The sequence below is a fragment of the Lepisosteus oculatus genome, chromosome 1 (assembly GCF_040954835.1).
Source record: "Lepisosteus oculatus isolate fLepOcu1 chromosome 1, fLepOcu1.hap2, whole genome shotgun sequence".
Taxonomy (NCBI): Eukaryota; Metazoa; Chordata; class Actinopteri; order Semionotiformes; family Lepisosteidae; genus Lepisosteus; species Lepisosteus oculatus.
In genome coordinates this window covers 18,628,343-18,642,183 of record NC_090696.1, presented here as the reverse complement: position 1 = coordinate 18,642,183, position 13,841 = coordinate 18,628,343, and the positions used below count along the sequence as shown (strand labels likewise).

The 13,841-nt window shown below is 48.8% G+C and overlaps 1 protein-coding gene across 4 annotated transcripts in view; it reads left to right on the top strand.

Moving 5' to 3' along the window:
- LOC102685852 (low-density lipoprotein receptor-related protein 1) overlaps positions 1 to 13,443 on the top strand; it is a 181,736-nt gene extending 168,293 nt beyond the window's left edge. For 2 of the 4 annotated variants that reach the window (XM_069186709.1, XM_069186699.1), the window contains exons 78-90: positions 73 to 179; positions 825 to 944; positions 1,546 to 1,722; positions 2,145 to 2,285; positions 2,777 to 2,950; positions 3,730 to 3,891; positions 4,311 to 4,494; positions 5,405 to 5,506; positions 6,171 to 6,244; positions 7,806 to 7,899; positions 8,271 to 8,309; positions 10,988 to 11,132; positions 11,603 to 13,443. In XM_069186709.1, coding sequence (XP_069042810.1) covers positions 73 to 179; positions 825 to 944; positions 1,546 to 1,722; positions 2,145 to 2,285; positions 2,777 to 2,950; positions 3,730 to 3,891; positions 4,311 to 4,494; positions 5,405 to 5,506; positions 6,171 to 6,244; positions 7,806 to 7,899; positions 8,271 to 8,309; positions 10,988 to 11,132; positions 11,603 to 11,740 — 1,657 coding nt within the window. In that variant the 3' untranslated portion in view covers positions 11,741 to 13,443. The remainder of the gene's footprint in view (positions 1 to 72; positions 180 to 824; positions 945 to 1,545; positions 1,723 to 2,144; positions 2,286 to 2,776; positions 2,951 to 3,729; positions 3,892 to 4,310; positions 4,495 to 5,404; positions 5,507 to 6,170; positions 6,245 to 7,805; positions 7,900 to 8,270; positions 8,310 to 10,987; positions 11,133 to 11,602) is intronic. The other 2 variants (XM_069186716.1, XM_069186705.1) reach the window with 1 other exon arrangement.
- Positions 13,444 to 13,841: the final 398 nt, after the last annotated feature.

The following is a 13,841-nucleotide window of genomic DNA, read 5'->3' as shown; positions in this document are numbered from 1 at the left end:
TTGGTCACCCGAGCTTTGTCTCCCCGAATCCCGCTGTGTCCTGATGGGCCTGTCCCGTTATTGCCTCCCCAGGACGATGTACTGGGCAGACTGGGGGAACCACCCCAAGATCGAGACGGCCGCCATGGACGGCACCATGAGGGAGACGCTGGTCCAGGAGAACATCCAGTGGCCCACAGGTCTGCACCTGAAGAGCCGGAATCGGACAGCAGTGACGCGCGCTATCCACAGAGCCGTCTCCCTTAGAAAACCCACGCCAGCACTAGGAGGGAGTGAGGGGGGCTGTGGGATAGCCTGTTAGCTCTGCAAGCCTGAGGCCGGCACCTCCTCAGACTAAAACTGAAAGTAGTCTGATTGCTAGGGAGTAATCAAACAGTCAGCAGCTGGTTATTTTTGGGGGGGAGGGTTATGGTTAATGTCTTGCCTTATTTAAATGTTTCTTATTGTGAAACTAGGGCTGAAGCTAGCTGAGGTTCTTGCGCATGTGGTGGTGTATTGATGGCCCAGTTACAGTTTTGCACATTGTGCAGTGCATTTGCAAGCAAGACGCTTGGTTTATGGAGCGGATGTAGTCAAGGCCTTAAGGTTTTGGAAATCTACAAGAGAAATCCTGAGACGCAGCCTCATTTTCCTCTGTCTCTTTCTCTTACTCTCTCAATTTCAGTAATTGTGAATTTTGAATTTCCAAAGCAGTCCACCTACCGCTGATATTCTTCTGTCTGATTCCTCTGCCCCGTTAAAGAACAGGGAGAAGTCTCGAAGAATCCGCTGGCGTGGAGTCATTCTCACCCTTCTCGTCTCTCGCTGTGTCCTTCCTCCTGCAGGTCTGGCGGTCGATTACTTCAACGAGCGCCTGTACTGGGCTGACGCCAAGCTGTCGGTCATCGGCAGCGTGAGGCTCAATGGCACCGACCCGGTGGTGGCCATCAGCAGCCACAAAAACAGTTCAGTATGGCTTTGCTGCTTTAAGGGCTGGGAGGAAGGAGTGTGGGCCTGTGTTCACTCGCCCCAGGGCTGGCTACACGCAGCGCTGACAAGACCTCTGTTCTTGTGCGCAGCTTGGACAGACCCGACTCCAGTACTCACACCACAAATACTGGGGTTGTCACTGAAATGCATTTGGAGAGACTCATTTATGAGAGCATTGCACATATACGAGTGTCTGGGGCTGATCCTGCATTAGAATATGGAGAACCCACTGGCCATGCTTGACCATATTCATGTGCACAATGTGAATGTTCCATCATTAACTAAAAACTTTCCCTAGTTTTATACCTGATTAGTTCTAAAGGTGCAGGTTTTTTGGAGACGTGACTTTGGGTTTCTAAATACAGAACAAAATCCTGTTGCTTTTCCAAAGCTAAAGGAAAACTCGGCACAAAGCCAACGCTTGATTTCTCATGATTTCTTTATACCATCCCAGTCTGGCACACAGACCCTGGAACTGCAGGTGTTATAAAGGGGGCTGACTTCAGAAAATCCTTCCCGAATCTCGGCTCCAGGCCCTTGAAATGACTTTGCTCTCTCTTTCCTGTGCGCTCTCAGAGCTCCACCACCCCTTCAGCATCGATATCTTCGAGGACTACATCTACGGCGTCACCTACATCAACAACTTCGTCTTCCGGGTCAACAAGTTTGGCAAGGGCCCCATGGAGAACCTGACCACGGGGATTAACCACGCCACCGACGTGGTTCTGTACCACCGCTACAAGCAGCCCGAGAGTGAGTGCCGCTTTGTTTCGTGTCGGCAGGCACAGCTGCTGCCCGCGTCGTCTTGCTGTCCCGCTGTGCCAGCTGAGCAGACGGGGCACCCTGGCGCCACCGAACAGGCTGATGTCCTTCTGAATGTGCCCCCATGTGTTTTGAAATCTTCCAGAATTAGAAAAGCTGCACAATTTACTCAGAGACATAAATCCAAAGTAAACTTATTAGTCCATGATACCCCTTTGCCTTTTGATGAACAGTCATTCACCCTTGCAAGGGGTAGTCTAGATGTCCTAGTGAAAAAGCACATTTAGGACACTGCAGCTGCACTAGGAGGGACTAGAGAGGACGTAGCAGGACATACCTGGGTCTTTTCCAGCACGGTCGCTGTTGTGTCTGCAGTGGGGCACACAGGTCTCAGCCTTGCCTTTGTGTTTCAGTGACCAACCCCTGTGACAGGAAGAAGTGTGAGTGGCTGTGTCTGCTCAGCCCCAGCGGTCCTGTCTGTACCTGCCCCAACGGACACACCCTGGATAATGGCACCTGTGTGGAGGTGCCATCTCCCACACAGTCCCCCAGCTGTGAGTATCTGTCCGTGCCTGTATCAGTTACAGTTACAGTATCTGTATAGCTGTATCTGTAACTGTACCTGTCGGTGCCTGTATCTGTAACTGTACCCCAGCTGTGAGTATCTGTCCGTGCCTGTATCTGTACCCATGTCCCCAGCTGTGAGTATCTGCCCCTATCTGTATCTGTATTTCTATCTCCCCCATCTGTATCTCTAACTGTACCCCAGCTGAGAGTATCTGTCCGTGCCTGTATGTGTACCCATGTCCCAGCTGTGAGTGTCTGCCCATGTCTGTACCTGTGCCCCAGCTGAGTCTCATTCTGAGTTAGTATTGTGCTCTGATCTTGCTTGATTCCCGAGAACCCAGCTCTCTAAGTCACTGTAAGTCACGTATACCTGTAACAGCCCCTTGTGTCTGTGTGCCTGAGTGTCCGGAGTGCGTATCACCTCTGCCCCCGTATTCCTGCACCAACCCCTCTCGCTCTCCGCTCCTGTCCCCCCCAGCCCCCACCACGGGCACCTGCAACATCCAGTGCCTGAACGGCGGCAGCTGCTTCCTCAATGCCCGCAAGCAAGCCAAGTGCCGCTGCCAGCCCAACTACAGCGGCGACAAGTGCGAGATCAACCAGTGCCGCGACTACTGCCAGAACGGCGGCACGTGCACCGCCTCGCCGACAGGTAACCGCCCCGGCACAGTGGGGGGGGGGGGGGCAGGCCTCGCTCCGGACAAGGACAAACCTCCCCCGCTTGCCTGCAGTGCGGTCATGTCCCAGCATGCCTTGCTGCAGACTGACTGACAGCAGTTCCTTTTGAAATCTCTTTTAACATGAAACCTTTGACTGTAGTGACTAGAGCAAGAATAAACCCCATAGGCCCTAGACTTTGTGTTTTTACTCTAAACATTAGGATAAAGAACCGTAATAGGGGGGAGAGAAGTTTAAGGGGATGGACTGAAAAATGAATGAGTCGTTTGAGAGCCTTTTACTCCTGCTGTGCATGTAGCCTAGCCCAGCCTGCAGCGCCAGATCATTTCCTGTTCTCGGAGTGCCTCACTGGTCACAGTCTAGTACTGCTAGGTGGGTCTTATTGGCTGATCCAATAGCTGGAAAGAACACTCCTTGTGTTATAATCTGCTCATGTCATCTGAAGGCTGGACGTTTCTGTGTCTACTTGAGCTGAAGTGTGACCCACTCAGCTTCACCCTGGCGGTAATGCCAGCTGCTCTTCCCCCTCTGCAACCGCCTCCTATCCTGTCCGCCCAGTGGTGGCGCTGATGCCCCTAGTCCTGCAGAGAGGGCTGCTGGGAATGCAGAAAGCCCCTTGCCGTGAGACAGAAACGTTTGGGCTGGTTTTGTTTCCTTAGGCGCGCTACTCTGGCCTGGAAGGAGAGCAGGAGTGCAGAGGAGGTTTGTCCTAAGCATGTCTCTTCTCCCCCCCCCCCCCCCCTTCTCTACCAGGGATCCCCACATGCCGCTGTCCCACCGGCTTCACGGGCCCCAGCTGCAACCAGCACACCTGCAAGGACTACTGCCAGAACAACGGCAACTGCACCGTCAACCAGGGCAACCAGCCCACCTGCCGCTGCCCCAGCGACTTCCTGGGGGACAAGTGCCAGTACCGTGAGTGTCGGGGGCCGGCTGAGGGCCCAGGGGGGCCAGCAGAGTAGCCAGTGGTCGGCCTGGGTTGTTTTCGCTTGTCCTGGGACTTGCTGGGCGCCTGCAGGCAACCCAGTGCTCGTGATAGACCCAGTGCCTCTTGAATAGGCTCCACTCTTCTCCTGTAGCGCTTGGTATGTTAGCTCTGACAGGACACGTCTGCAGGGTGTTTAAGGCAAGCCTTAGACAGCTGCTCCAGACTGAGTGGGTATGCTAAGAAATAGGAACTGGGGGATTCATTCAGTTGCGTTAAGTATCTGGGTTTGCCACTGATACAGGTGTACAGGGGCACACTTGAGCTGAATCTAGAGTGCCGTGTTTCCGGTGTCCCGGTGATGCCCACACAGCAGGGCTGATGTCCTCTGTTTGCACCTCCTCCGCAGGAAAGTGTGAAGGGTATTGTCTCCACGGCGGCACGTGCCAGCAGACGGCCAACGGCACCAAGCTGTGCCGCTGCGTGCCCCAGTACGACGGCTGGATGTGCGAGATAGACAAGTGCCACTACTGCAAGGAAGGGAAATGCATTCCTACCAACCCCAACAAGCCCACCGGAGAGGTCACCTGCAAGTGAGTCCCGCTGCCACCCGCGGTGTCCCGTCCACAACATACAGTATGTAGCTAGAATGCCACTCCTATATGGAAGCAGAATGTTTGTCTGTGATGTGCAGGCCAGGTGCCAGCACCTAGAGCCCACTTCGTGCAGGCTGTAGGCGAGCTTCCTGCTGCTATTTGTACTGAAGACAAAATGCAGTCAAAGGCGGCGCACGGGATCTCCGCCAGTGCGAGTGTGGCACGACACGACGCGTGTTTACTGTACATCGCTCACCTAACAGCAGCCTTGGGCATCCCGGTCGCCCAGGCTGGAGGGGTGCAGGCAGACGATGGTTAATCTGCACAGGCTCTGAGTGGACTGGTGCAGAGCCAGATGTTATGTATTTGTAACGTCTTAAGTAAGACCATACACAATGGTCTTTCAATTAGATTCTGTGGCACAAATATCAGACATTCTGTTGCAGATACTGTACTTATTAGAAGGCCATAACTGGTAAAAAGGCCTTTCGAGAAAAACCCTGAGATTTTTAATAAACACTGTGAGTCAGGACCTCAGTTTTACATTTCCTCATCTGGAGGACGGCGCCTTTTTAGTATAGTGTCTCCATCACTATACTGGGGTATTAGGACCCACACAGACCACAGGGTGAGCGCCCCCTACTGGCCCCTCTAATACCTTTCAGCAGCAACCTTAGTTACATGGCTGCTGGCCAAAAAAAGAGGGAGGCACTGGCCCATCCGGAGTTTAGCACTGATTCCCACAGTGCCCCTTTCTCAGGAGCGCTCAGCACACACAGCCCTGGAGGGCAGACTGCTCTGTGCTGTGGCGCGGCCCACTCTTGAGATGGCGCATTAACTGGACCAGTTCCTTGCAGGCTCTCGCTGGAGGCTCAAGTGTAATATAATGCGACCCGTCTGCTTTCAGCTGCAGCAGTGGAGTCATCGCGCCCAGCTGTTACACGTGTGCGGACTACTGCGTGCACGGGGAGTGCACGACCAACTCGCGCACGCGCCTGCAGGAGTGCAAGTAAGGAGCGCCCCCTACAGCCCCGGGAGACGAGGGGAATCCGCTGGTCTCGGCCTCAAGACAGCCGGCTGACCATCCCAGTTTCTATGAAACCCTGTGCGCAGGAAGTAACGATGTTGGAGCGTACACACATGGGCAGCAGTGTGCGGCCGCTCGTGTAGAAGACGCCAACACCTCTTCGCACAGAGAGCCGTGGGTGTCTGGAGCCTGCTCCCAGGCCGCGTGATGGAAGCAGGCTTCACGGGATCCTTTACGAATGGGATAGATGGAATTCATAAATTTGTAAGCTGCAGGCAACCAAAGGAGAAAGATGGATCAGCAGATGACCTCTCATTTATAGCATTTCATACTTTTTTGTGACACATTCAGAAACACAACTGGGCATTATGTAATACCGGGGGCTGCAGAAAGAAAAAGAGAAAGTTGAAGGCATGCTTGTCTTCAGTGCTTTCACTCTCTTGAGTGACATCTAAACCCCAGCAGCAGGAACCTGGTTATACTGACATAAATGTAGGTTGTAAAGACCCACTGTGCAGGTATAGATAGAGCCATTCAGGGCGTTGTTGCCTGTGGTTTAGGCAGTGTCGGTGAGTGACCTCTGTTGTTCTTTGGGTACTTCGGTGCCTCTCATCACTACTAATCCTCTGCTCACGTCTCCTTGCAGGTGTCAGGCAGGGTACGGTGGCCAACGCTGTGAAGATAAAGTCACGACCTTGGATTCGACAGAGAACAGTGGGCGTACGTTCTCTCTCGTTCTCTTCTTGACCTGATTTATCCCGTGCCATCATGTTCTGTAGTCCATCACAGGAGCCCTTTATTATCCTCCGATAACGTTACTTAGCGTCTGTTTTTTTTCTTGGGGAAATGAACTTGTAAACAGCTAAATCTGATACTCATCTGACACTGGTTGAACTGTAAGGAATCAGAACAGCGCGTGCATTCCCAATAAGCAATGGATTGTGGGAGTCTCGAAGATGTTACCCAGCCATATGGCTGGATCAGATCCTTGGATCAGTTATCTACTAACTACCTAAAGCGCTAGGTGGGCTAACAGGCTAACAGTCCATCCACTCATTTGAAACCTTTCTTATGTTCTTGGATTAGAGCACACCAAGCTGCTTCACTAGATCACTAACCATTCAGTGTCTTTGGGGGGGAAGTGACGAAGTGGTGAACACTAGTGCCTCTCTGCTTCAGCATCCTGGGTCCAGTTTTGGTCAAGGGCTCCTGTCAGTGTGGAATTGGCCAGCTCTCCCCATATTAACGTGACTTTTTTGCCAGAGGCTCTGATACCTTTTACCTCCCAAAGACGTGCAGTTTAGGGTTGATTGTTTACTCTGAACTGTCAGTTTTCATTGGAATTTCATACTTGGCACGATAGAAGGGGTTGCAGCCAGTTCAGTTCAGTTCAGTTTCAGGGGGAAATCTGTTGTGTTTATGGTAGAACCCAACACAACAATACAACAAGGAAGACTAACGTTTCCAACAGAGAAGACAGTGCCGTTTGTTACAGGAGATAAGAGAGTTAGTTGACATTGTCGGAGAGACCTATTGCAGCAGGGATGAAAGATTCTGAGTCTATTACATTTACACAGAGGCATCTCCCAGATGGGTGTAGTGTAAATTCACAGTGGAGGAGGTGAGACACACATTCCGTAGTGGTACTGACCTTTTTTAACAACCTTTCTTTTAGAGGATATTTAAGTAGATTTAATATGCCCCGATTATTTTGCTACTTATTTTCACAAATTTTCCCAACCTATTAAAATTAACAGTTCTGATGTTGTGAAATCAACAACTGAGACAGTATGTCAAGACACATTCAATATGTGACTTATAGAAAAGTGTTAAACTAGTCTGTCTTGAAGATAAAGAGATTCTCTGTTGGCGTTTCTTTATAAAATGCTGTCACATTTGTCCCATCTTTGGTTTTTGTCTTTGACCAGTCCCAGGTACCTGTAGTTATTGACTATGGTTGCCGTCTGACTGTTAATTACAGTAGGTTGGAGGGGCGTTTGCATTTTTCCTAAAATCAATGACCAGTGTCTTTGTTTTCAAGGTGACGAAACTGGTCATTCAAAGAGAACTCGTCACACCATGTAGTAAAATCATTTGTAAATGGCCCGTGATGATTTTCCAGGTCTTTTCAGAAGCTGACCAGGGCTGTGTCATCAGCAAACGTAATGAGAGAAATGTCAGTGATGAGCCAGTACTAACAGCAGAGAGGAAGAGAGTGCGATGAGCTTGCTGGGCCTCCTCTCCTTTGACAGCCTTCTGATGTTCTGCTCTGTGCCTGCAGGAACAGCCTCCATCGTGATCCCTATCCTCCTGCTGCTGTTGGCGGCACTGCTGATCGTCGGCACAGTTGTGTGGTACAGGAGGAGGATGCGAGGGTGAGTGAGATGCATTTTGGCTGGGCGTGGGATGCCTGATCAGAAGATAGCAGTTAGGAATGTAACAGGCAGAGAAACAATCCTGAGGCTGGGCGTTAGGGAAATCGGTGTACAGCAGGGATCAGTGCTGGGACCACTGTTGTTCCTTTCTTGTATAATAGAGTATATTGATCAGGGAATTAGTAGCAAATGAATTGTGCACACAAAGGCCTTTGTTCATCTCTGTCAAGTACTAGCAAAACCTAATATGTTTCTTGATGGACACATCCTTATGTACTCGACTCGTACAGCCTGCCTTGCTTGTTTTCAGAGAATGGGTGAATGGGCCCGTGACAAGAACTGTGATTAATGCCGTCTCTCCTGTCCCTCAGGTCTATAAGGCCAGGGAAATCGCGCTCCAGATGCTTGTGGTAAAATACTTAGGGTTTCCTCCTCAGTCTGCTCTCATCCCTGACCCCGCCCTGCACCCCTCCCCTGAGCCAGCTGAGCACAGCTGTAGCTGAGTGGCACAACCAGAAACAGCTGTCTGAATGAAACTGTCTGAAAGGAAACCAGTACAATGCTCCTGGAATGCATTCCCGTTCCCCACTCCAGTAACACAACTCCCGCTTACAGAAGCTCAGCGACGTTGTATTTAAACCTCCACAGTAAAATACATAGTAGCAGCTCTCATGGGGCAAAAGCAAACGAGATTTTAAGAAAAACAATTGATGTGATACTTTTAAATTCAGAGTAAAAGTGTTTATGCTGAAACTGAGATGGAACAGTTTCATAAATCACAAAGCCAAATTGTCTCTAGGCGTGGCCATTTTGAAAATATGACCTTGTTCTAACACATGGGATGTATCCAGCAGGATATACAACCTCATACGCTCCATGAGAGGTGGGTTGGCAGGCGAATGCCTTCACAGATCAGGACCTTGTACTGATTATTCAGCAGCTTCAAGTCCTTGGCCTCGAGCGTTTGCCGAACATGACTCCTGGATTCCTGACATTTTTTGTTTTCATGCTTCCCTTCCCGAGTGATCCTGGGAATGAGATCCTGCCCAGCATCTGGGTGTTTCCTCTGTTCCAGTCCCCGATTTTGTGTCTTGTGTTTCAAATACCCGGTTCAGCTCTGAAGCCTGCCAGCTGTCAGTACTGTGGCTTCTCAGTTTTGTTGTGAGATTTTTCTTTGCTGCAATCTGTTACAATCCAGCCTGCAGATTGTATTTTTCCCATTGTCCAAGTCCACCATTTTTCTTTAAATGGGCATTTGGAATAAGTCCTGCAATCACTAAGATACTGAGCAAGCTGCATTTGACAGTTTTTCACATCAGTATTGCAAAGGTAGCACAGTCATTTTTGTGTTTTGTGTAGCACCATAACATAGTATTTTAGTCCCTTTTGTGATAATTATAGCTCTTTATAGAATTATAATTATAGCTCAATTGTAGAAGAAATACATTTACGTAATAGATGGATCAAAGTGTATTTGAAAAATGCATTCAAAGAAATGTGAGGGTGATTAAAATGTCATTTAACTCTTAAAAGGCTTTTAACTGATCAGTATGAACTTTACTCAGTTACTTTAACATGCTAATATCAGAGTTCTAAAAAGCCTAGTGAAGAACTTCAAAACACCAGGTCCCTGAATGGGTGCATCCATTTAAAAATTGCAACTTGGCCACTGTTGGATTTTTTCCAATGCCTGTGTGAGGTGCTGCTGTTCCAGTTGAGTGAGCTGTGTGTCCTGTGTGCTGTCCACAGTGCAGTGGTGTGGAGTGTCTGTGTGTCCTGTGCCCTGTCCTGTGTGTAGCAGTGTGGAGTGTCTGTTTGTCCTGTGTGCTGTCCACAGTGCAGCGGTGTGGAGTGTCTGTGTCTCCTGTGTGCTGTCCACAGTGCAGCGGTGTGGAGTGTCTGTGTCTCCTGTGTGCTGTCCACAGTGCAGCGGTGTGGAGTGTCTGTGTCTCCTGTGTGCTGTCCACAGTGCAGCGGTGTGGAGTGTCTGTGTCTCCTGTGCCCTGTCCTGTGTGCAGCGGTGTGGAGTGTCTGTGTGTCCTGTGTGCTGTCCACAGTGCAGTGGTGTGGGGTGTCTGTGTGTCCTGTGCGCTGTCCTGAGTGTAGCAGTGTGGGGTGTCTGTGTGTCCTGTGTGCTGTCCTGAGTGTAGCAGTGTTGAGTGTCTGTGTGTCCTGTGCGCTGTCCTGTGTGTAGCAGTGTGGGGTGTCTATATGCTGTCCTGTGTGCAGCAGTGTGGAGTGTCTGTGTGTCCTGTGCGCTGTCCTGTGTGTAGCGCTGTGGGTGTCTGTGTGTCCTGTGCGCTGTCCTGTGTGTAGCGGTGTGGAGTGTCTGTGTGTCCTGTGCGCTGTCCTGAGTGTAGCAGTGTGGGGTGTCTGTGTGTCCTGTGCGCTGTCCTGTGTGTAGCGGTGTGGGTGTCTGTGTGTCCTGTGCGCTGTCCATAGTGTAGCAGTATGGGGTGTCTGTGTGTCCTGTGCGCTGTCCTGTGTGTAGCAGTGTTGAGTGTCTGTGTGTCCTGAGTGCAGCAGTGTTGAGTGTCTGTGTGTCCTGTGCGCTGTCCTGAGTGTAGCAGTGTTGAGTGTCTGTGTGTCCTGTGCGCTGTCCTGTGTGTAGCAGTGTGGGGTGTCTATATGCTGTCCTGTGTGCAGCAGTGTGGAGTGTCTGTGTGTCCTGTGCGCTGTCCTGTGTGTAGCGGTGTGGGTGTCTGTGTGTCCTGTGCGCTGTCCTGTGTGTAGCAGTATGGGGTGTCTGTGTGTCCTGTGCGCTGTCCTGTGTGCAGCAGTGTTGAGTGTCTGTGTGTCCTGTGCGCTGTCCTGTGTCCAGCAGTGTGGAGTGTCTGTGTGTCCTGTGCGCTGTCCTGTGTGTAGCGGTGTGGGTGTCTGTGTGTCCTGTATGCTGTCCTGAGTGTAGCAGCGTGGGGTGTCTGTGTGTCCTGTGCGCTGTCCTGTGTGTAGCAGTGTGGAGTGTCTGTGTGTCCTGTGCTCTGTCCTGTGTCCAGCAGTGTGGAGTGTCTATATGCTGTCCTGAGTGTAGCAGTGTGGAGTAGGCAATGCAGTCTGGGCTCACTGTGGGGCTGTGTCTGTGTTTCAGTGCCAAGGGCTTCACGCACCAGAGGATGACCAACGGGGCCATGAATGTGGAGATCGGAAATCCTGCCTACAAGATCTACGAGGGAGAGCCTGACGATGACGCGGGGGAGCTCCTGGACTCCGACTTCACACTGGACCCTGACAAGGTGACACACTCCTACAGGGCACCTGGCCTTCCTTTAGAGAACAGGCCACCTGTTGGGCAGTGCAACATGCAGACTGTAGAAAACTCAAACATTATGGAATTGTGTTAAAATCATAGACAAGCCACGGTCAGCTCAGTCCAAAAGAATTGCAGAAGCAATTGAGCAATTGGTATCCTAAGATCACTGAATGGCAATTCACCCTCAGACTCCAGACAAGAGGTGCCAGTGCAGCTGGTGGTAATTCTATACATACCGTCCGTAGAGCTGTAATTATTAAACGGGTATAGTTTTAAGAAACTATTTCTTGAGCTTAGCATCATTCCTGGCAGAACAAGTGCTGGAGCTCACGATCGCTGTATTGCTGGTGTGCTTCCTGCACCTCGGCGGGTAGCTTCGATCTGGCTCTCTGTGTTAATCGCGAGCGAGTCCAGGGCGGGGCCTCACCGCGCCGCTGTCCTTGACTTCCACAGCCGACGAACTTCACCAACCCCGTATACGCCACGCTGTACATGGGGGCGCACAGCAGCCGGAACTCGCTGGCCAGCACGGACGAGAAGAAGGAGCTGCTGTCTCGCGGGGAGGAGGACCTCGGGGACCCCCTGGCGTAGACTCGTGCCTGCCCCCTACAGACACCAGAGCGCCATTACACCATTTTAGATTCATTTTTTTTTCCTTTAAAAAAAAACAAGAAAAGCAACAAAAAAAGAGAGAACACTGTATAAAATGTACAAAAATGAAGGACTACTTTTGTATGTGATTGCAGTATTATATTTTGTTCTTTTAATTCTTCTGGTCAAAACATTTTTCTATAAGAATTTCTGTTTTTCTTTTTTTAGCCCCTTTACCCAAATAGCCACTACCTCTGTGCAAACAAAAATGAGATGATGATGACAGAGCAATTTTTATTTTTTATTTTTGTATTAATGTATAGAAACCATCGTTCTATTTCCATAATGCCATTGTCTTGTCAATGTGAGGTGAAAGGGGAGGGTGAGTGCAAAGGTGAAGGGTCAGATGTCAATGTTGTAGCATAGGTCTGGGTTGGATTCACTGATTTTGTTTTTCTACGGTGAACTGTATCGAGAGTTAAACTGGGGGTTAGATTTGAAAGAAACAGTGAAAATGTGTGCAGGGCAAGCGGGCATTTGTACAGGAGTCAGCAGTGGTGGCTTCCACAGTATTTTAATTAATTTTATATTTTATTTTCTCAGAAAACAACGTAATAGAGTGATTGTTTTACTCCTTGCACAGATGAAATTTATATATATAAACGTATATATATATAAATATCTATTAAGTGTCTTTTGAAAAAAACCCACATGAACACACACACACACAGTAAAGAAAAAATATATATGCAGGAAAAGTATTTTTGTTTTTGCCTTTCAAAAATCTTAGGGCTCCAGAGACATAGGAGTTGTGAGTGAAACACAAAAAATAAATAAACATTCCAGGTCTGTTATGCTTCCAAGTGGGAAGACTTGGGAACGATCTCGGCGCCTTTGCGGGAACTCAGAGATTGGACACAGACAAACTCTCTGCATGGCGTCCTAAAGTGAGGTACTTTCGAGAATCCAGTGTCTCGATTCACTGGAATGAAAGAGATAAGTATCAAGGTAGTTTTTTTTTTTATTTTCTGTAAGGGCTGGATAGCGTATAGATGTGACTTTATGTAGAAATTACATTATTTTCCTTTGTCACTTTTAATCTTCCGCTTAAATGTTGTTGGGGTTTTTTTTTCTTGTCCAGGCTTATTTTAAGTGCGTTCCTAAGAGAGGTTATGTTTGTGTCTGATTGTTCTTTTTTTCCCTTTTTATTCTGTTTTCGTCTTCTTCGCGTTGCTGCTAATACTGCCTTGTGTCCAGTACATTCTCGAGCTCAGCTCTTCCTATAGTCACGCTGAGACGCTGCTTTTGTGGGAGGTGACCAGCCATATCGCAATGCATGTGAACTAAAACAAGAACTAGAATAACAAATCCTTATTGCTTACCCGAACACTATGTAACAGTATTCATACAGCGTGATTTTCGTTTATTTTTTTAATCGAGAAAAAAAAATTAAGGAGTACAATCATTTTACTTTTTTAAAAAACACTTTTCTCCTACATGCATTTTTTTGTTAGATTTTTTTTGTTTGTTTTTTATTTTTTAAATAAAAAATACAAAAAATAGCTTTTATAGTAGAAATGCATGGTGGCTCAGACCTTCTTTTGGAAAGAGAATAATGTTTTAATAATTTTTTGCTGGAGTACTTTACAACTAAATAACAGATATTGTTATAAATAAAATTTTAAAAACTGTACAGAAAGAAATCTGCTGTTTCTTTGTACAGATTCTTTGTGGTGTGTTTTATCGCTGCCTCATTGCGTACTGGAGTCATTGAGTTCCGGCATCAGATTCATCTTGTTCTTGCTTTTGATTCGTCACTTTCTGTGATCGGATTCACCAAGATCCGGAATCGGACTCATCACATGCTGGAGCCGGGTTCAGCTCATTCCCCAGTCGGAATTCTTTCAAAAACGAAACCCGATGGGACTCCTGGATTTCACCCCAGGTCTGGCCTAGTTCCTCTCATTCATCTTGCTTGTTATTCTGCACAGTTCGGCTGTGTGATTATGGCCGTGGCTCCAGCAGCACAAGTAGCCGGAAGTGGACTTGACTTAGGTGTCGACGTGAAGCGATCACAGATGTCATTATTTACTTGCATCAG